Source organism: Nannobrachium achirus, assembly GCF_963921795.1.
Source record: "Nannobrachium achirus genome assembly, chromosome: 16".
Lineage (NCBI taxonomy): Eukaryota > Metazoa > Chordata > Actinopteri > Myctophiformes > Myctophidae > Nannobrachium > Nannobrachium achirus.
In genome coordinates this window covers 5400077-5424226 of record NC_137823.1, presented here as the reverse complement: position 1 = coordinate 5424226, position 24150 = coordinate 5400077, and the positions used below count along the sequence as shown (strand labels likewise).

Sequence of the window (24150 nt, the reverse complement as noted above, 5' to 3'; positions counted from 1 at the left end):
ACTGACCCCATGCTTTCTTCTATGCATGAGGAGTCCAAACCGCTTCTTTTCCCCTGACAGAGCCGATCAGGTGTGCATAAGACTGTTTCCTAGTTAAAGGGATATTTCACTTTCAAAAAAACTTTTGGTAATTATATCGTCTAATCAGGCTTTTATGAACACCCTGAACAGTTTTTAATTTGCTTGATTCAATAGATATTTGATATAAATGTTACCAGGCCCTCCAGGCCCAGGGCCTCTCCCCACACACACCCATTGTAACTTCAAACTTTTCTGGTGACTCATACTACCCTGCTAATACGTGAGCAGGCCGTGTTTTTTCGATAACTTTTTTCATTTATTTTTAATAATACATTTTTTTGTATTTCATTTTTTCCATTTTCCCAAATAATTATTAAAAATAAATGAAAAAAGTTATGGATAAAACACGGCCTGCTCACGTATTAGCAGGGTACTAGTATGAGTCACCAGAAAAAATAATGGGTGTTTTTAATGAATCTATCATGGTTAAAATGAAGTTTGAAGTTACAATGGGTGTGTATGTGGAGAGAGGCCCTTCCCCTGTTTCCCTGTTGAAAGTGGAATATCCCTTTAAAAGCCAATAATTTGAACACCTATGGCGGCTCCTTATGGAAACACAAAGGAGACTCTTTGTGTCTCCATAGGAAACCTTTGCTGGTCATCAAAGTATTGTCTTAAAATCCATGAATTCATTTTTAGGTTGAACTATTTTTTAAAAGGCATTTCTGCTAACAATGTATTTAGAATGTGTTGATGCTTTTCAACATCTTATTCATATTCTATAATGGATTATAACAAAATGCCTCAAATCATAAACGCATCTTGCAACAAATGCCACCCTTTTCACATTGGCCTTTTATAGCGCTACCAGCAGCTAAATCTTTGCAAAACACATTTTTGGAACAAAATTCTTTAAATTATGACAGGCCGCAGATGACATGGCACCCTTTTCACATTTACCTATTATAGCGCCACCAGGGGGCCACAAATCTGGCAGAGACCTGTGATGAGAAGAGCACTGCTTCTAGTCTTTATACATGAAATCACATTAAATTCTCTGGTTTCTGGAGCGAAGCGGCCTGGAGGACCAACGGCTTTTTCTCTGGATTCTCGGGTTGGGGCAGTAAATTAATCGACCCATTTCGGCCTAGGATTATTGAATGCTTTAACTATTGAAAAATAGCAGATCTACAAGCTCGTTGTAGATCTGCTATTTTTGAAAAGGTTGTGAAACTGGAACTAGATGTTTTGAGATGGTGGTCCGTGGCCAAATACATATCAGTTTGGGGGTCCTTCACATGAAAAGGTTTGAGATCCACTGACATAGTAGTCTCTCAAGAACAGACTAACTGAGCTCCAGTTAAGTGAAAAGGACCTTTTCTTTGACGACGTTTAGCCAGATTGCTGACATGGAAACATAGATTTTTCAAAAAAAACATTAGAAGGATTCAAAAGACACTTATAGAATCGGGTCAAAATTCTAATTTTCACAATTTTTCAAAAACAGCAGATCTACAAGCTTGCAGCGTGGCACTCGGTGCCGCGCTGTGAGCTTGTATCTCTGCTGTTTTTCAATAGTTAAAGCATAAAATAATAATACGCAATAATGTGTACCCGTTCTAAAGTACCAAAGACTTTGTATTATTTTGTTCTCTGTGGCATTTGTTTCCGATGACAATTTAAAACACCCGTTTAGTCATTAAATATGCAGTATATACACTTCACAAGATGCGTGCTGTCACGACAAGTAGGAATACACATAACTGGAGCTGATCTAAACATCGTGGCAACAATAAACACGCTTAGAGAGAATATATTCAGTAGAAAGTGCACGGTTGCAACATCTCCTGTTGGATTCCAACCAGAGCCATGTGTGGCTTTCACATGTGGCTGCCATGTTTGACTGTCTCTCCTGTCTCAATTAAGTACTGTACATGGAGGCGGCTTGCTATTATTGTTCAGGCTAATGATCATTATCCTATTATACTTAAAGCTTTTAACCTTGGTGAGACAGCATTTGTAATTGTGTCCAGTATAGCAGCTTTGTCTACTGAGCAATAGATCAGGGGTCCTCAACAGGGGGTCCAGGGGGTCCTCAGAGTTACTACACAGGGTCCTCCAAATCTTCCGATCCTTTTTATATTAACAACTTGAACCCTAGTGTCCATATCCTGAGAACTGTAGCCAAAAATAGAGGATCTACAAGCATGTAGATAGGCTATTTTCAGCAAAGAGCTTTGGTAGAGGGGAAAATGGGCATAAGTACAGAGTGAAAGGTCAAGTTTATTAGGTAATGACGGTTCAAGTGGTTAAATACTGTATCTGAAAACACAAATTGACATGAATCCAAAATACACTGATGATCGTGCTGTCAAACGATGAAACTATAGAATCTATGAACAGGTTGTGGGGGTCCCTGCTTCATCTCTCTCTCAACTAAGGGGTCCTTGGCCTGAAAACGTGTAGGCTCCCGTGTCTCTGTGAGACAGAGTTTTCATGTGGCGAAACTGTCTCTCTGTATTCCCTTACTCGTCTGTTTTTTTTTATATTTTTCATAACACACACAGCCTCCTAGGGCTGTGGTGATTAGGAATCTGATTGGAGTTTAACCCATTTAGGCCTAGAATTAGAGATTGCTTTAACTACTGAAAAATAGCAGATATACAAGCTCACAGCGCGGCACCGAGTGCCGCGCTGCGAGCTTGTAGATCTGCTATTTTTGAAAAAGTCGTGAAAATATGTGCAAATCTTTGAATATATGTATTTTCAAAGCAAACGTGTGTAACTAAAATTTTGCTTCTGGGTGGTCCCTGGAAGTAAATATTTTGAGATGGGGGTCCGTGGCCAAATACATATCATTTTGGGGGTCCTTCAAATGAAAAGGTTTGAGAACCACTGACATAGTAGTCTCTCAAGAACAGACTAACTGAGCTCCAGTTAAGTGAAAAGGACCTTTTCTTTGACGATGGCTGGCCAGATAGCTGACATAGAAACATAGGTTTTTCAAAAAAATCTTAGAAGGATCCAAAAGACACTTATAGAATCGGGTCAAAAATCTAATTTTCAAAATATTTCAAAAATAGCAGATCTACAAGCTTGCAGCGCGGCACTCGGTGCCGCGCTGTAAGCTTGTATATCTGCTATTTTTCAATAGTTAAAGCATAAAATAATGATACACAAAATGTGTACCCGTTCTAAATGGGTTAAGATGAATTCCTCTGAGTTCGCTCAGTGCAATAATGTCATTGCCAGGGGATGGCGGGCAAAATTACTTTACTGGAATTGACGCATCTTGGAGACGGTAGTCATTCTAATCGCCAGCCTATGGCAGTAGGGGAGGCACTGTAGTCATCTAGTTAGTGATTGGTTGTAGAGCAGCACCAGGCAATTAGCAACTCATATACAGGGGCGTCACAAGGGGGGGAAGTGGGACTGAGTTACTAGGCCTTAATTATTTTATACTTTAGCTATTGAAAAATAGCAGAATATACAAGCTTGTAGATCTGCTATTTTTGAAAAGTAGTGAGAAATGTGTGCAAATCTTTGAATCTTATGTATCTTTTAAGCGAACATTTGTAACTCAAATTCTGCTTCTCGAGGGTCCCTGGAACGAAATATTTTGAGATGGGGGTCTGTGGCCAAATACATATCATTTAAGGGGTCCTTCACGTGAAAAAGTTTGTGCACCACTGACCATAGAAACATAGTTTTTCAAAAAACCTTAGCAGGATTTGAAATATTCAAAAACTTGCACAAATTTTCACGGTTTTTCAAAAAATAGCAGATGTACAAGCTCGCAGCGCTGTGAGCTTGTATAGCTGCTATTTTTCAATAGTTAAAGCACAAAATAATGCGTAATAATGTGTTCCCAGTCTGAATGAGTTGAACCCCCTCCACCTGTGGGGCCCACATTGAATCCTTGTACCCAGGGCTCAGAATTCGGTGCGACACCCCCGCTCATATATGCCTTAATATCACTGTTCGAGGCTGAACGGGCTTGTCGGCAGTGTTGTCGTTATTAGAAATGGATGTCGCTCAATAAGACGCTTGAGCACAATTCATGTCCCACTTCTCAAAGCAACATTTTTGCCTTTCTTCCCTCATCGGCGGGAGGAAATGAGACCCAAGGAAAGGAAACGAGTGTGGGAAGCGAGGATTTCGTGTTGGGATTACGTTTGAACTTTCAGCACGTTCAGCTGAAGACCGGTTACATAAAACATACCTAATTAGTTACTGCACGTCTTCTGTGTGTGTTTATATAATCAGCTTGTAATACTGTTCCATTTATGTTCTTACCGATACAATAGTTGCAACACGTGTATGTTGTTTTCAAGAGGTCACCACAATCCTTACCTCATTCTTGGGTGAATGCGTTATTACCATATAATTGCAGGTAATTGCGGGGAAGCAGGCGATAATTAAAGCGACGGACTCTATTTACTGGCTAATTATCCCATTTAGGCCTAGACTTATTGAATGCTTTAACTACTGAAAAATAGCAGCTCACTGCAAGCTTGTAGATCTGCTATTTTTGAAAAAGGGGGGGGGGGGGGGGGTCCCTGGAACTAGATATTTTGAGATGGGGGTCCGTGGCCAAATAAATATCATTTTGGGGGTCCTTCACATGAAAAGGTTTGAGAACCACTGACATAGTAGTCTCTCAAGAACAGACTAACTGAGCTTCAGTTAAGTGAAAAGGACCTTTTCTTTGACGATGGCTGGCCAGATTGCTGACATGGAAACATGGGGTTTTTCAAAAAAACCTTAGAAGGATTCAAAAGACACTTAGGGGCCTTTTCCACCGGCAAAGAACTGGTTCTGGTTCTTTCTCCCGCCTATGGGATTAACCAGAGGTGTGCTTTTCCACAGAGAACCGGAGTTGGTTCCGAAACGTAAAAGTCGGTTCAGAACCGGAACCACAAAATCCAGTGAACCACCATCTGAACTGGGGGACAATGGCTCTGGTTCACTCTGGTGGAAACGCAAGCCGGTTTGCAAGAACGAACCAAGGTTCCAAGAAAGTTGAACAGGCACTGGTTCTGGAACAAAGGTTCTTTTGGTGGAAAAGGCCCTTATAGAATCGGGTCAAAATTCAAATTTTCAATTTTTTTCAAAAATAGCAGATCTACAAGCTCGCAGCGCGGCACTCGGTGCCGCGCTGTGAGCTTGTATATCTGCTGTTTTTCAATAGTTAAAGCATAAAATAATGATACACAAAATGTGTACCCGTTCTAAATGGGATTATACAACAGGTCTACATGGAGCTGTGCGCACGTGGCTGGTTTGTCTGCCCATCATTAAGCAGACAAACAAACGAATGAAGATCTCTGCGCCCGCCCAGCCTCCCAGTGTAACCTATTGTTACTCTGTCATTATTTTCAGGTGTGATGTTTTCGCTTCTTGTTGCGACCGAAGTTCGCAGTTTTGAAAAGGGTTGAAAACCACTGGTCTGGGTCGTGAGGGTGAACTTTCAATATCGGCTCATGATCACATTGTCATCAATGGCAGAATACTAAGATATGTTTTACACATTAAAACCTGGAATCATTTTATGCTTTAGCTATTAAAAAATTTCTGCGAACTTGTAGATCTGTTATTTTTTGTAGATCTTGTATTTGTGCAAATCATGTATTTTTAAAGCAAACATTTGTTTGTACAACGCATCTAATTCTAGGGGTCGTTGACATGAAAAAGTTTGGGAACCATTGACGTAGAAACATGCTAATCTTTAACCTCAGTAACTCTAACTAAATTCGGACTAATGAACCTTCGGACTTATGGGCAGTCCCCAACCTTAGAAGAATCGGGTCAAAAATATTCAAAGACGTGCACACATTTTCACAATCAAAAATAGCAGATCTACAAGCTCGCAGTGCGGCTCTCTGTACAGGTACGCAACAGTAAAACTTTTTTTTGGTTCGGCTTCCCTTCAGACAAGCAGATGTCATGTGATTGCATGTTAATGCCTTTCTTGTAGGGCTGTCACGATTATGACATTTTACATTACGAGTCACTCATATCATTGTGATTAACGATTTAATTGTGTTTTTGTCGTTGACAATTACATTTCTGTTTGGCTTGTAGGCTTTGAAGTTGCACATGGCAGATATGACACGTAACCTAAATATACACAGAAATTACTGACACATTTGACAACTTTATACTTCAAAAAGAACATTGATAGTGGAAATAGCCGATCTACAAGCTCACAGCGCGTCACGGTGCGACGCGTTGTGAGCTTGTAGATCTGCTATTTCTAAAAAAGAAATTACTTATATGAACATTTTTCAACATGTTTACGTCAAATAATCGCGATTAGACAATTATGTAATAATTCACCCTTTGTTAGCCTTCTGGTTGGTCCCTGACTGACCAACCAGCAGGCTCTATCTGCCTTGTCCCGCCCTGGTTCCGCCTTTTTTATGTTGAATTAGCTAAAACATCATTTTTGGAGAAATACAAACATTTAAAAACATGCTTAGTCACTATCCTGTCACTGAGCAGCTCCATTTTACTGAAACCAAGTTTGAAATTAGAATTGAACACACAGAATAACAATACAAAGCAACTGAATTAAAATGTCAGTGGATGGAGTGTCCCCCCCGAATGTCCCACCAAGACACAGCAACCAATGGGTGTGAAGAGGGCCGGGACAACGGGCGGGATTTGACAAAGGGTGAATTGTGACAGCCCTACTTTCTTGCGCAAAACAAAAAAAAAAACATGCTTCCTCTGCATTGAGGTTTTTCCACGTTGTGTGTGTTTCAGACGCAGACAGGCAGGATGCCATCAACCTGTTCCTCCAGGTCTACCAGCCCTCGGAGTCCAAGCCCCACCTGTGGGAGCTCCCCACCGACTTCTACCTGCACCAGAGGAGCTCCATGGCCCTGCCCCAGGAGAGACGCTGGTACGCTCGCACACACACACACACACACACACACACACACACACACACACACACACACACACACACACACACACACGTGTACACAGTTAAACCCATTCAGAACGGGTACACATTATTGTGTATCATTATTTGATGCTTTAACTATTGGAAAATAGCAGATATACAAGCTCACAGCGCGGCACCGAGTGCCGCGCTGCGAGCTTGTATACCTGCTATTTTTGAAAAATCGTCAACATTTTGAATGTTGACCCGATTCTATAAGTGTCTTTTGAATCCTTCTAAGGTTTTTTTAAAAACCTATGTTTCTATGTCAGCAATCTGGCCAGCCATCGTCAAAGAAAAGGTCCTTTTCACTTAACTGGAGCTCAGTTAGTCTGTTCTTGAGAGACTGCTATGTCAGTGGTTCTCAAACCTTTTCATGTGAAGGACCCCCAAAATGAAATGAATTTGGCCACGGACCCGCATCTCAAAATATTTATTTCCAGGGACCACCCAGAAGCAAAATTTGAGTTACAAACGTTCGCTTTGAAAATACATAATATTCAAAGATTTGCACACATTTTTACGACTTTTTCAAAAATAGCAGATAGCAAGTATATCTGCTATTTTTCACTGGTTAAAGCATTCAATTCAAGGCTGGACATCTGACGACGATACACGAAAGAAGAAGAAGCTCGCGCAACATATAAAGAGAGGGGGATTCAAATCTACGAGTGCAAGTCTACAGCGGTGTGCGATGAGCACAAGCTTATTTGACTTTTTAATTCCAAAGAAGGATTTCCCTAGTTGCAACCGCCAGGTCGCAGTTACTATCAAAACCTCCACCGGCTGTCAGTCAGTATGTCCGTCACGTCACACTTTTCCCCTACTCATATCCCCGCCACCGTTGCCTCTATCCATGCAAAACTTTGCACACACACTCCTTGGCTGCCAAACCACACTCCTTGGCTGCCAAACCACAACCTCCCACCCCTCATTTCTCACATGCTCCTCTTCTAGCGCCACCATGAGGCCGATTCTTGCAAAACACAGTTTTGAACACTGCTTCTACAGATTTTGCCCTAAAATCATGCAAAGCGGTACACAATATCTCTAAAGTCATGTCATCAACATGCATCTGTCCCATCTAGCGTCACCATCAGGCCGATATTTGAAAAGCACCATTTTGGACACTGTTCCTACAGATTTTGCCCTAAAATCACTAAAGTCATGTCATCAACATGGAGCTGTCCCATTTCCCATATTCCCTCCTGATTGGCTACCATTGCCTTCTAAAGGTTGTGTATGCGACAGTCGCTTATCTCCCGATTTAGGGAGTCTTACTATTAACTACAGTAGCTACCGCCTTGCGCTCTCGTCCTCTGCATACTTGCGACACCACAGAGGGGTCCCGGGGTTTGACTATGAAAATGCAAGCGTCCTGAGAGTATTTTACGTAACGCTCACTCCCTCTCATAACACTTAATAAGGTTTGACCCAGTTCACCGTCATTTCTGCGTTCATGTGTTGCGTGCGTGAGAGCTAGTCCATCACCACCATCCTTGCTTGTATAATAACTGATATGTAATATTGCCTGTGTGTTGCTAGTTTGTATGGCCACAATGGGCCAAAGAGGCTTCGCCGTTATGTGGATGGAAATTGAGTTCAATTCATGGTCACGCACTGTGCGCTTTCTCTTAACCCATTTAGGCCTAGAATTATTGAATGCTTTAGCTATTGAAAAATAGCAGATATACAAGCTCACAGCGCGGCACCGAGTGCCGCGCTGCGAGCTTGTAGATCTGCTATTTTTGAAAAAGTCGTGAAAATGTGTGCGAATCTTTGAATATTATGTATTTTTAAAGTGAACGTTTGTAACTAAAATTTTGCTTCTGGGGGGGTCCTGGAACTAAATATTTTGAGATGGGGGTCCGTGGCCAAATACATATCATTTTGGGGGTTTGAGATCCACTGACATAGTAGTCTCTCAAGAACAGACTAACTGAGCTCCAGTTAAGTGAAAAGGACCTTTTCTTCGACGATGGCTGGCCAGATTGCTGACATAGAAACATATATTTTCTTCAAATAAACCTTAGAAGGATTCAAAAGACACTTATAGAATCGGGTCAAAATCGGGTCAAATTTTCTAAAATAGTTGATCTACAAGCTCGCAGAGCACGGCACTCGGTGCCGCTCTGCGAGCTTGTAGATCTGCTATTTTTCAATAGTTAAAGGTATATTCAGTGATTGTATTTCATTCAAATAAAAATATAATTGGTACATTTTCCATTCATTCTCCTCACTAGAATGTGTGCTGACCATATAAGGACTTCCACCATGGCCCGTGTTGCGAGCATAGCTAGATTCCGTTTTCAGTGGTGGCCAGCCAGTCCTCGACCAATCAGGGTAGAGTATGGCCATAGTTATGTTATGATGTTTAGTTATGATGGTCAAAATAAAAGTTTTGAGAACCACAGTCGCTCTGAATTAAGAACGTCTGCTAAATGCCTAGATCGTAAACTACTGAACTCATAAAATGCCACAGTCTCGTAGTAAATCAGTATCATACATATCCTGAAGCTGGAGACGTAGGCCTACCGAAATTCAGTGATTGGGTCTAATGATCAAAATGAGAACATTAATGGTGTAAAAGATCTATAAAAAACTAAACATTTCCACGCTGTGACAAAATGACCCCCGGCCACTTTCATTATCACTGAATACACCTTTAAAGCATAACATAATACATAACATAATAATATGCAATAATGTGTTACCCGTTCTGAGCGGGTTAAGGTCATGAAAAGTACCACACTCGGATTGGTTTGTATTGCATAAAAGGCTGTTTTGTGTTCAGGTGTCTAGATGTCATATGTAGGTTACGTAACCATCATGTATTCAGGTGTCCTAAATACTCTGCCTGCCAGTGGAAATCTTTCTCTGAGGCGCTAATTCATTCATTGCCATGACCTCCTTCTGCCTCCTTCTCCAGCTATACCTTTTGGTGGTCAGAAGCAATCCTCCCCTTCCTGCCCGTGGCCTACGATGAAGGTACCTTTCAATCTGATAATCACTTGTTACGTACGACCGTTGTCTGTGATACCGTTGACCCATTTACGTGTGTAGATTGTTTCTTAATGTGATTCCATTTTTCCTTTGATCCGTGTTTTAGGCATAGGCTAATATTTTCATTGGCTATTTATTATATTTATTTTTAAAGAAGCTTTTTATCTTTTATGGGAGTGGTTTGTCGATGGCCAAAATGCAAAACCCCCTATCTGAAAAATTCCCTTTGTTGGGAAAATGGAAAAGAAAAGTGTGTGTTCAACACCAAAACCTCTCTACTAACCCTTGTTAAATAAGACTTTTTACAGCACTTAACTGAGATCAAGACATTCTACAGGTCTGTTACAAGTATTACGACCAGTAAGACTCCCTAATCGGGAGATAAGCGACCATCAGGTCGCAGCGTGATTTTAGGCCAAAATGTGTAGGAGCAGTGTCTGAAAATTTGGCATGGATCGGGGTAACGGTTGTGTGGAGATATGAGCAGGGCAAAAGTGTGACGTGTGACGTGTGACTGACTGACTGACGGACGGACAGCCGGTGGAGGGTTTTGATAGTAAATGCGACCTGGCGGTCGCAATTAACATTTCTGATCAACTCACCCTCTTGGTGTGGTAAAAGTTTCACAACCTGGCTAGCCTAGTTCCAGACCCTGAATCGCTAGCCACACCCCTTTAATTTTTTTGTTTCTGCGATTCAGGTCTAGAATCGCTCTCAATGAGGAGGCCTGCCTCGGTTGAAAATCCAAACGGGCGGATCAGCGTTGTGAATCAGCGTCTTGTGATCAGCGTGGGTGGGGGTTTCCCAGAACTCATGTGTGTTTCCAAGTACACCAGCGCCGCCGCCGTACCGTACGCACATCGTGTCGCGGTAAATTTCGGTAAAATGCGATCGTATCGATCTCGCTATGAAACACCAGTAGCAGGCATGTTATGTTGTGTTTGATTACTAGTTCGTAGTGCTCCTATTCTGACTGTTTCTTTGGTTAGCAAGTAGCACTAGCAAGCAACAGGTTAGCCACTAGCCAGCCAGGCACACATAACAACACTATGTCATGTGTTGGTCGGTGAACCAATCGCTGAACAGTGCCTCATTTCGGCAACGCCCATCCCTGCAAAGGCTGTGGGTGGAACTGACTTCAGACTGAATAATGAAGTGAAACGAAATGTCAATTCAGGCTGAGTGTCAGGCTACAACCTGGCACCAATCATTAGCAATCAACAAGGCAATGCAGATAGGAGGTTTTGAGCGTCAACATTTTGCCACTTTTCCAAACCTGTCAAATGTCATGTTCTAGTCACATGATTTTTTTTCTTCTCTTTTTTTACAAAATGAGGGGCAGAACGTTCTTGCAGACAGACTGGCCATGTACAGCATAGCCTGCTGTCCTCATTTCAAGTGAAATCCAAAAATCGTGACATTTGCAGATAGGAGGTTTTGCGTTTTGGCCATCGTTGTGAGTTTAGCCGTCCGCAGTGGTCTCTGTGTGTCTGTTTGGATCTCCAAAGCTAATATCGCAAATCGCTGGAACTGGGCCACCGACGTACCTCCACAAAAAAACAAAAATCCACATATATTTTATACCTTTTAAAATGCCTAACTAAAAGTTTTGAATAGGACTGGTGGTTAAACTGGTGTGTGTGTGTGTGTGTGTGTGTGTGTGTGTGTGTGTGTGTGTGTGTGTGTGTGTGTGTGTGTGTGTGTGTGTGTGTGTGTGTGTGTGTGTGTGTGTGTGTGTGTGTGTGTGTGTGTGTGTGTGTGTGTGTGTGTGTGTGTGTGTGTGTGTGCTTGTGCGTGTGCGCACAGTCCCCTGTGAGGAAAACATGAAGAAGATTCGAGTGAAGAGGTTGAACCGCTATGAAGAGAGCGTGGACATCTACACAGAGTTCTTCAAGCCCTATGAACTCACCTCTTTTGATGACACCTTCTGCATCGCCATGACCAACTCTGCAAGGTGGCCACACACACACGCACACCCACACCCACACACCCCCTAGTTGAGAGAGAGATGAAGCAGGGACCCCCACAACCTGTTCATAGATTCCATATAGTTTAATCGTTCGACAGCACAATCATCAGTGTATTTTGGATTCATGTTAATGTGTGTTTTCAGATATTTAACCACTTGAACTATCAACACCTTTCACTCTGTACTTGGTCTGCCCTTTTCCCCCTCTACACCAAAGCTCTTTGCCGAAAATGTAGATCTGCTTGTAGATCTGCTATTTTTGGCTAAAGTTCTCAGAATATGGATGCTAGGGTTCGAGTGGTTGATATAAAAAAAAGGTTCTATCACACAAAGATCTGGAGGACCCCCTGTAGTAACTCTAAGGACCCCCTGTTGAAGACCCCTGCAGTCATACACACACTCACGCACGCACACACACACACACACACACACACACACACACACACACTCTGATTTGTTTTCTCTCTTCACAAAATATTCACCTAAAACCTTTAACTTTTTTTTTCTTTTTTTTTTCTGTCCATGCAAAGGGAGTTTATGCCCAAGACGGTGGGAGTGGATCCAAGTCCCTTCACAGTGCGCAAGCCAGAGGAGACAGGGAAGTCGGTGCTGGGGTGAGTGAGAGTGAGAGTGGCTAAACTGTTGTGGTGTGGTTTGTTTTATTAAATGTATGCAGTGGTGGACAGAGTTAGCCTCGCGTAGTCAGGCTTACTCATCTGCGAAGGGAAAAGCCTCGTTACGACGTGCAGGTGCTACTTCGGCTGGGAGAATTTCACCGGATGTTAATGTTTTTTTTCACAGTGTATTCCCCCATGGCGAAAAAAAAAAGTATACTTCTCCAGACCCTTTTGTTGCGCTCGTAATAAACACTATCCAAACAAAAACATGGTTTCTGACAAAGTTCCACCTATTAACTCATTGAGTGCCAATCCCGAACTAGTTCGGCTTTATTATCGCATCCCACAGTGCCGATCCCGAACTAGTTCGGCTTTTTAATAAAAAAAGAAAAAAAAAAAAAAAAGAAAAATTCCTCTGCTTACAGAGGACGATATTTGCCGATATTTGCTGATATTTACCATCCACTCCAATGCAATCCAGGATCTTTAGAGCTCATTTTCTCTGTTTCTTCTCCCATGCATTAGGTGTGCAAGGTTTAATCATGGCTAAGTTGACGAAAATCTAAATCTAAAATGCTTGGTAGCCAATAGCTAACTTCAAGCTAACTTCATCCTCTTCCTGTACATGCACAAAGGAAAGTGATCTGGCAAGTCATGGCTCCAGGGCTTGGGCATGCATTACCAGCATATCTCCATTATTCTCTGGTCACTGGGCGCCCTCTAGTGGTGATAGGCTGGCATTAAATGAGTTAAGAGCGAGTTAAGGGGGCGCCCGCTGGCCTGGTGGTCAGGGCGTGTGCCACATGCTGGGCTGTGATGCCTGCTGGCGTCGCCGGTTCGATTCCCGATCCTGGCGACCTTTGCCACATGTCATTCCCCATCTCTCTCCCCATTTCCTGTCGGTCTGCTGTCCTATCAATAAAGGCATAAAAAGCCCAAAAACAAATCTTAAAAAAAAAAAAAAAGAGCGAGTTAAGAGCTACGATCTATTTAGGTTTGTTTTGCTGGCGGATGTAAACAGACCTGCACTGCATGACGTAACTACTAGAGATGTTACCGATCAATCGGCAATGGATCGGATCGGGCCGATCAAAGCATGATCGGCGATAATCGGTGGTTTAGATCAAAAGGTAAATTCACCGATCGGATCGGATCGGTGCATCTGATCAACCAGCCGTTCAGTATGCCCACTTGAGGCCATTTTGGGGTATTGATTTCCACAGTGCTGAAGGAATAATTAATTACTGCTATGATAATAAATACATAGTAATGCTGGTAAATAACTATACAGTAAGGCAAATATATAAATGAATTCATGAGTGAATGAATGAAATAAAGTAAAAACATTAACATTTAGAAAATATAAATAATAACTTGATCGGATCGGTGATTGATCGGGATCGGGTGATCAAACTTTTGTGATCGGTGCTCGGTGATCGGTTCCAAAAAACCTGATCGGACCATCCCTAGTAACTTCCCTTAACCACAGCACTCCCGCCACTTCAGTTATGCAGCCCACAGCGCATATTGTGGCCAGGGTGGCTACTGGTTAGTCCACCACTGTGTAATACAGTCCGTAGTTCCGATGTCACAGTGCCCTGCAAGCTCTGCTTCACGGTGTGCAGAAAACAAAAACAACACTCTTACATAATAACTCACACATGGTCTCGCATTAATGCAACACAAACACATAAAGGTATGCCTGCCAGTACACTGTGTTTCTCTACACCTCTCGCTATGTTTACTCATTGCCGGAGTAAGTAACTAAGTACATTTACTTAAGTACTGTGCTTGAGTAAAATGTTGAGGTATTTGTACTTTACTTGAGTACTTCCAATTTCCAATACTTTTACTTTTACTTCACTACATTTATTTGAACACTTTCGTTACTAGTTACTTTGTATATTTTGATTATCATTAAAAAACATACATTAAAGGAGTAGTTCACCCCCAAAATGACTTACTATTGATTACTCACGCCATGGAGACTCGAGTTCAATAATATTCTTTGGTTTTTGTCGCATTCCTAAGACAAACATTTGATTATAGTAAACTTACCCGGACGGTTTCCCCATCCAGTGCCACGCATTCGGGTCCCCATCCGGAATCAATGGGGGTAAATTTACTATAATCACATTTTTGTCTTAGGAATGCAACAAATACAACAAAATATTATTGAAACTCATGTCTGTATAGCATGAGTAATCACTCGAAAAAAAATAATTTTGGGGGTGAACTACTCCTTTAACCTCTTAAAGCCTATCCATTTTGGCCATTTGAAAATAGCCACGCATTGCATTGCAGTAATGAGACGTTTACTCAAGTAAAACATTAGAGTACCCTTTCCACCATGGACACACGCCACTAGTAGTTATTCATGGCCTGTGTCGAATGTCACTGTTTTCCCCCCAGCGTTTTATAGGGCTTAGATGAGGAGCTGTTGTGTTCGGCCGATGCTCTCAGTCAAATGACGGGCAGATGATGCAATCAGCTCTCAGCTGTAGCACATTGATTCATTAGGCACCTGTATTAAAAACGACCTCACCGTGTGGTGGTGTTTTCCTGCCGCTGTCCAGGGATGTGCAGAGAATGTTAGAGAGGCAGGGGCTGACATTTCTAAAGGGGCCTTTAGAAAAGGGGGCTGACAATATCAAAAATAGCCGACCTCCAAGCTCACAACGTGTCGCAACGTGAGCTATGAGGTCGGCTATTTTCAGTGCGTGATACCAAACTAAATAATCAAGTCAATACTGGATTTGTATTCAGGAGAGTTTGGACAAGGCCATTCATTCTCTTGAATGCTGCCTTCAGATATGGCATGGAAACAGGGCATTTTACATCTCTTTCACCACAGTAAAAACTGCATTCCTGGTCTGGAGAGGGCACTTTTTACAGACGGATAAAAGGGCATGGGGCTCAAGCCCCCTTTGATTTCTATGTTTGTTTGCACGTGCCTGCTGCTGTCCTCCCTCATTCTCCACGTGTCCCATTTCCTTTTCCACTCCGGTTTGAATGGCTGTTGTATTTTCCTATGCATTGTATTTTTTTCCCTCCACCTGAATCCTCTATTTTTGTCTCCGCTAGGAGAGTATGTTTTCGGCCCTGTCCGTCCGTCCGTGTGCCCGTCTGTCGGTTCGTCCGTGTATCCGATTAGTTTGTTATCAGCTAATCTCCGGCGTCGTTGGCCCGTCCGTGGCCAAACTCCCTGGATGCCAATTCAGAACCTCTGCCCCACTATTTTCACATGGCCCTGTTCTAGCACCACCATGAGGCCCATGTTTGCAAAACACATCTTTGAACACTGCTCCTACAGATTTTTGTCCACAAATCATGCACATCGGTAGACAGTATCTCTACCGTCATGTGATCAACATGGATTATTCATATTCCATCCTGATTGGCTACAGTTGGCTTCCAAAGTTTGCAGGATTGGTCCGTTTTGAACAAAAGATGGGGGTCCGCGGCCCCCCATCTGAAATACATATCAATAATAAACTGGAACGTTTGATTTACGTCATTTTGTGTGTGTGTGTGTGTGTGTGTGTGTGTGTGTGTGTGCGTGCGCACATATCCAGCAACAAGAGCAACAAGGAGGAGACGGTGCTCCAGAGGAAGACGGCGGCCAGCGCGCCTCCCCCCCCCAGCGAGGAGGCCATCTCCAGCACGTCAGAGGACGACTCGGAGGAGGACCGCGAGGACGACGGCGCCGTGTCGCAGCGCTCCACTCCCATCAAGCTGTTCACCGAGTCGGGGGAGAGCAACCGCACACAGGAGGTATGCACAACACACTCGCTGTACATATACTGTACGTAGCCCACATATGGTCGCGGTCGGGCAGAAATCTCGTATCACCAAGTTTCAAATGTGTATGTTTTTTTTCGTCAATCAAAGCCATACTTCAGGGTTCACCAATAGGCGGCCCGCAGACCATTTGCGGCCCGCAGGGGGGCTACTGTCTGGCCCACACCAACCCCAGCAATAATGGTGGTATAAGAGCAGCAACAACACTAGTATATCGTCGTTGTCGGGTGGAAACCTCGTATCTCCAAATGTGTATGTTCATTCGTAAAGTAAAGCCCTGCTTCATCATACAAGGCTGTCGCACAAAAGTAGTGAAAACAGCAGATCTACAAGCACACAACGCCTTGCAGATCGGCTGTTTTCACTAGTTTAAATCATTTTTAAAATGATAAATGCAAAACAAACGGTTTTGGACATACAAGGTTTCCACCCGACAACGACGATATGCTATAAATATAAGGTGCTGGGAGTGAAAATTATAATGTAGGGGTGCCTCGGATTAAAAAACATATTTATGGGGCGCCCTGAGACAAAAAAGGTTTGGGAACCCCTGCTGTAACCAATAACCAAGGCACGTCAGAAAGCCAGTGTTCTGATAAAACCTCTCTTGACATATCCTAGTTGATTAACAGAAAAGGCCAACCTGCCTTGCTTGTTACTTCTACCGCTGCTTGATTGCCTGTGGTGTCATGCCTTCACGGGGCCCGAGGGAAATGTCACAAATTCACAACATCTCAAAATGTTCCTCGCACACTTTTGCCTTCCCTCGCAAATAAGACTGGAGGATTGCACTGATTACATTTTCTCCCAGAACATTTCTTTTAATGTCTTCCCGTCTCTCTCTTTCTCGCCCTCTGCGTCAGAGGGAAGAGTTGACATCATCTCATTGAGTTTGAAATAGGGCTTCTGCACGCAAGGGATGGTTATTATCAATGAGAACTGTCTCTCTGCTAACATAATTGCCTGGCTAAAAAGGTTGCTGATAATAGAGTAGGTGTTAGTGGTGCATCGGGGAGGAGGCTCAACCTGGGCCTCCTTCATGAAGTTGAGAATACGTACAGACTAGGGGTATAATAATAGCCTGGCGGGACATCTCACATACTGCGTTCACTCACTCATTCCTTCCCCAGGAATACATTTGATCAATGATACGATACCAGGGGTGTTGTTGGCTGGATTATTCATGAAGCTTTCCCTGAAGAGAAAGATCCCATGATTGGCCGCTAGTTGCGCTGTTTTCCCCCCGCGAGGTAGCAAAAAGATTTGTTCTCCACTGGACCCCATTGATTTTCCTCTTTAATTTCTAACCTTAATAAACATCGTCATAAATACTTTATGGTTCCTGTCGCTAGTGAAAAACTGCCTTTCAATTACCATGATATGCGTGATATTATATGATTTTGTGCAAATATGGTCCCATTTATGTTAAAATTGATGATAAATTTGCGGGGGGCGTGGCCAACTAAACTGAAACCAGCCGGCTGTGTTCTTCTTCATGTGCTTTATTTCGGGAGGCTCCGACCACATTCTCCCATGTATCTCTGCGGTTGCACGTGACCGTTGGAGCCAATAGCATTCCTTATGATTCCTGGGGTACCATTCAAACAATCATGGCGACACCCATACAAGGGACAAAAAAGCTGCATAGAAACCAATGGCTTCGCACCGTCCATATTTTTTTACAGTCTATGTACGATACGCATCACGATACATGTTTGACGATACGATACATGGACGATATTGGTTCATGCATGGCGATATACCATTCGATTCAATGATTTAAAATCGATATAGTAACTATTTAGCAAAGACATGAAATCTGTGTGAAACGTGTCAATAGAGCATTTTTTTTAAGGAAAAATCTATTATGGATATAAATAAGTAAACACTGTGATACTTTAGCAAATGCATGGACATTATATTACAACACATATGGACAAACCCTTGACATGCACCTTGACATGAACACAGAGATTACAGACATTATTCTTTTTGGAATGGAAAAGTAATTTGACCCCGTCTTTTCCATTTTCCCTGTTAAAATTGCTAAATCCTCCCGCTCTCGTGTTTTTAATGTTAATTCTGCCTCTCGCTTCCAAAACGCCTTCAGAGCTGTCCCACCTTACATCGCAGATCAGTTTCAAGACTCTGTGGATGAGCTAGTGAATCATTTTAACAGTAACAGTATACTTATTTTGGACAAAATTGCACCTTTCAAATCTAAACTACAAAAACCAAATGCCCTGCACTGGCTAAATGACCACACAAGTGAAATTAAAAGACAATGTCGTAGGGCCGAACGTAAATGGAAAAAGGATAAGCTACTCACATCCCACAACATTCTTAAGCAAACCATGGTTACATATCAGACTGCAGTCAGAGACGCAAGAAATGCATATTTCTCCCGCTTAATAAGTTCACAAGTTCATAATCCCAGAATACTTTTTCAGACGATAGATTCTGCAATTAGTCCACCCCCCAGTCAACCTCTTGATGCAACCCCGGAAAGGTGTGAAGAGTTCCTCATCCATTTTACAAGTAAGATTTTAACTATTAGACAACAGATTACCCCTGAGCTCAGAGAACTTGCGGTTTGCCCTGCTGTCCCTGTTTTACTCACCCAATTTGAACAGGTTTCTCTGTCAACCATGGAGGATATTATATCCCACATGAAATCCTCTACCTGCACCCTGGATCCTATCCCAACTAGATTTTTTAAAGAGATTTTACATATAATTGGACCTAATATTTTAACTATTATCAATTGCTCTCTGTCCACTGGTCTGTTCCCTTCCAGTCTTAAAGCTGCTCTAATCAAACCCCTCCTCAAGAAGCCAACTTTGGACCCCTCAGTTTTAGATAATTTTAGGCCAATCTCTAACTTGTCATTTTTATCCAAAATTTTAGAAAAGATTGTGTCCAATCAGTTGATTTCTTTTATGAATTTTAATAATGTATTTGAGGATTTTCAATCTGGCTTCCGTGCCTGTCACAGCACGGAAACAACTCTTTTAAAGGTCACAAATGACCTTCTTCGTGCTGCTGACGATGGAGACTGTTCGATTTTATTACTTTTAGATCTTAGCTCTGCGTTTGACACCGTGGATCACTCTATTTTAATTGACCGCCTGAAAAATTGGGTTGGCATCGGGGATACAGCTCTCGGCTGGTTGCGCTCCTACCTCACCGATAGGAGTTTTTCGGTGGTGATTGGGGAGACAAAATCCTCTCAGGTCCCCCTGACCTCTGGTGTCCCCCAAGGCTCCATTTTGGGCCCGTTACTTTTTTCCTTATATATGCTCCCACTTGGCCATATCATCCGTAAACACAAGATTAATTTTCATTTCTACGCAGATGACTCACAGCTGTACATCCCCCTCAAACCTGGCAGCACAGACAATATAACCCAAATACTTACCTGTCTCTCTGACATCAAGTGCTGGATGTCCCAGAACTTCCTCCAGCTCAATGAGGCAAAAACCGAAATCCTCCTCTTTGGCCCCCCACATTCCACCCCCTTTTTTCAGTCACAGCTTGGCAATTTGTCACAAAATGTTAAAAGTGCTGGCCGTAACTTAGGCGTTATGTTTGACTCTAATTTATCTTTTAATGTTCAAGTGACCAAGGTAGTACAATCATGTTTTTTCCAGCTTAGAAATATTGCAAAAATTAAATCTTTTCTCTCATATTCAGACCTGGAGAAGGTCATTCATGCTTTCATTTCATCACGCATAGATTATTGTAACTCCCTGTATTCTGGTCTCAGCAAAAAAACAATCTCCCGTCTTCAACTAGTGCAAAATTCCGCAGCCAGATTATTGACCAACACCAGAAGACGTGACCACATTACACCTGTCCTTGCCTCCCTTCACTGGCTGCCTGTAAGTTTTAGAATAGATTTTAAGATTTTATTGATTACTTTTAAAGCACTACATGGCCTAGCCCCCAGCTATATTGTTGATATGCTGGAGGACTATAACCCAGGGCGCAGCCTCAGGTCCTCAAACAAGGCTCTACTAAAAGTCCCAGAAACAAATCTTGTCACCATGGGTGACCGTGCTTTCTCGGTCCGGGCACCCAGGCTCTGGAATGCCCTGCCTGAGGCTCTAAGATTAGTTACGACACTGTATTCTTTTAAGACACAACTGAAAACTCACCTGTACACCAAGGCTTTTAATTAGCCTTTTATGTATTATGTTCTATTTTCTTTTATTATTTTATTTTACTTATTTTGTTTAGTTGTTTATCTTTTAAATGCTACTGTTTACTGTTGTCTTATCTCATTGAATTTTATTGCACTGTATTTTATTCTGCCATTGGAAAGCACTTTGTAACCTTGTTTTGAAAAGTGCTCTATAAATAAAGTTTATTATTATTATTATTAAATACAAGGCATAAATAATGCGTTTCCAGACAATAGATTATTTCCATTGCAAAACGATTCGATACCGATTATTTGCGTTGTAAAACGATACGATACGTTAGACAGAGCCAAGCGGTACGATATTTGCTTTTGCATATCGATATAGTAGATCATTGCAAATAAAAATAAAAAAATCGATTCAGTTACTATCGTTACAGCCCTAGTACATACAGTGCACCATATACTAGGCATGCCACGGTTCACTCAACTCACGATAAGATTCGAATCAGTCTTGAATGAAAAAGCGAAGCGTTCGGATGATGTGCCAATCATTTGTGAAGTCGGGTGGACAGGTGGGAGGGGTTTATGGCTCCAGGTGAAGTCATCACCATCAGAGAAACCTGTTGTTGTGCGTTGTAATTGTTTTGTACAGATTGGGTAGGCTGTGCAGAATACCGCCTCGTCTCCAATCAATTCAGCATACACAAAAGCACAGTAACATAATTCACACATTTTGTAAAGGCATGTAAAAGTCTTTTACCTTGGCCTCTGATCCAGAGGCCAGAGAAAATGGAAGCGTCAGAAATCACCAATAGTTTCACGGCAGTGCATTTTAGCCCACAAATCATGGGAATGATGGTATGCCCTGTTACAGTATGCCCATGTATTCCATAACCATTAAACCATGTTTATTCTGATTGAGGTGTTAAGGTAATATATGGAGCATTCATTATTCTGTTTGGGCTTTTCAACAGATTACAATTAGAATGTTAGTGTCCAGGGTTAGGGTTAGTGCAGTCGGTAGAGCTGTCGTCTCACAGCTAGAAGGTCCTGGGTTCGATTCCCGCTAGGGAAGCTGTGGGCGCTGGGGGCGTGTTCCCTCCTCCACATCATCAGTGCCCATACCCTGGGTGAGGTTGGCAAAAGGGTATTTTTTTTTTCTGTGTGGAGTTTGCATGTTCTCCCCGTGTCCCCTAGGGTAGGTACCCTCACACAAAAAAATAACATGCAGTAATCCTGGTCTCTATACTGCCTCCCCCTGGCCAGCCGGGGCGCCTGATGGAGGGGAAAGGAACTGGTTGGAATAACGTGTTCCTTCCATGCGCTATGTTCCAACCGGGGAAAATACCCACTGTCAGGTGAAAAGAAGTCTCACTCCTCTCCTCATGCACTGAAGGAAGCATGAGCTCTTGTATTGTTCTATTTTTTATAATGTGCTAATAAACTAAACTAAACTAAAGCTCAGTTCGAGCCTCTCCTTAGGTTGACTGAGGGACCGGGTAAAAAATATGTATACAGTATAGGGATGGTCCGATCAGGTTTTTTGGAACCGATCAGCGAGCACCGATCACAAAAGTTTGATCACCCGATACCGATCAATCACCGATCCGATCAAGTTATTATTTATATTTTCTAAATGTCAATGTTTTAACTTTAATTCATTCATTCACTCATGAATTCATTTATATATTTGCCTTATAGTTATTTACCAGCATTACTATGTATTTATTATCATAGCAGTAACTAATTATTCCTTCAGCACTGTGGAAATCAATACCCCAAAATGGCCTCAAGTGGGCATACTGAACGGCTGGTTGATCGGATGCACCGATCTGATCGGATCGGTGAATTTACCTTTTGATCTAAACCACCGATTATCGCCGATCACGCTTTGATCGGCCCGATCCGATCCATTGCTGATTGATCGGTAACATCTCTAATACAGTATATATTTTTAAGATTTGTTTTGGGATTTTTTATGCCTTTATTGATAGGACAGGAAATGGGGGGAGAGATGGGGAGTGACACACGGCAAAGGTCGTCCGGATCGGGAATCGAACCGGCGACGCCGCCAGGCCTCCATGCCTATTCGGCAATGCCTAAGTGGTATGCGCCTGGACCAGTAGGCCAGCGGGCGCCCCGGATAAAAAGTAGAATGTTAGGGTCCATGTAAATGTGTTCTCTCATCTTGCGTTGTGCCGCTCTCATTCACCACTTGAGATGCAAGCCAAGGCCACTCCATCAGGAGTTTGATTTGATATGCAGATTATGCATGCACACTCAGACATGAAAAACGTGCATGTATCCCTTTATGAATCCAGTTCTCACACTGCGTTACCATGGCAACAGGTATGTTTAAATCATTAGCCATTGAAAGGGGCCTGTGGGAGGAGGGGTGGAGTGGGAAGGAGAATCCAAGCCCTGACCAGGGGCGTCACAAGGGGGGGAAAGTGGGACTGAGTTACTAGGACCCAAGGTGGAGGGGCCTTAACCCATTTAGGCCTAGAATTATTGAATGCTTTAGCTATAGAAAAATAGCAGATATACAAGCTCGCAACGCGGCATCTGGTGCCGCGCTGCGAGCTTGTATATCTGCTATTTTTCAATAGTTAAAGCATAAAATAATGATACACAATAATGTGTACCCGTTCTAAATGGGTTGTTAAAGGAACTATAGTCAACTTTTTCTTGAAAAACGGACGCTAAAATACAATTATTTATAAAAGATTTAAGCTTCATATGTGTTTCTATTCAAAAATGACCACTAAAAGCGACTTTGTTTACATCTCTTTATTCTTTTATATGGAGTGATAAGGGATGTAAACAAAGTCAGTCTGACAACGGCCAAAATGATTATTGTATCATTATTTTACGCTTTTTGTGGTCATTTTTTAATAGAAACACATAATATGAAGCTTAATCTTTAATACAATATTTTCTAAATATTATTTGTATTTTGGCGTCCGTTTTTCAAGAAAAAGTTGACTATAGCTCCTTTAATTATTTTATACTTTAGCTATTGATAAATAGCAGATATACAAGCTCACAGTGTGGCACCGAGTACCATGCTGCAAGCTTGTAGATCTGCTATTTTTTAAGCGTACATTTGTAACTCAAATTTTGCTTCTGGGGGGTCCCTGGAACTAAATATTTCGAGATGGGCGTTTGTGCCCAAATACATATCATTTTGGGGGTCCTTCGCGTGAAAAAGTTTGAGCACCACTGACATAGAAACATAGGTTTTTCAAAAAACCTTAGAAGGAAAGACTTGAAAAATAGCAGATCTACAAGCTTGCAGCGCGGCACTCGGTGCCACGCTGTGAGCTTGTAGATCTGCCATTTTTCAATAGTTAAAGCTATACTATGTAACTTTTTTAATAAAACAAATCTTAAAATTGTCCTAACTATTAAATCGCTAAAGTTTTAGAACATCCACTCTGTTAATTTCAGCTCCAAAAGCCTTTTCTTTATATGTGTTCTACTGCGCCCATGTTACGGTGACAGGGGCTGCATTTCCCGGCAAAATTACGTCATCTGCATCCTTCTGTATACGTGTCTCCCTACCGGCCAATCACAACGCATCTTGCAGTCTCTTCAGGAAGTAGCAGTGTTTACGTTGGTGAAGTTATCTCCCCCAATACTGGTC

At 42.2% G+C, this 24150-nt stretch overlaps 1 protein-coding gene across 1 annotated transcript in view; it reads left to right on the top strand.

The window, feature by feature from the left end:
- Nucleotides 1–24150, top strand: part of fig4a (FIG4 phosphoinositide 5-phosphatase a) — a 135181-nt gene that overhangs the window by 76282 nt on the left and 34749 nt on the right. Inside the window, exons 16-20 of the mRNA XM_080744384.1 lie at nt 6790–6928; nt 9900–9958; nt 11780–11927; nt 12473–12556; nt 16135–16333. Coding sequence (XP_080600510.1) covers nt 6790–6928; nt 9900–9958; nt 11780–11927; nt 12473–12556; nt 16135–16333 — 629 coding nt within the window. The remainder of the gene's footprint in view (nt 1–6789; nt 6929–9899; nt 9959–11779; nt 11928–12472; nt 12557–16134; nt 16334–24150) is intronic.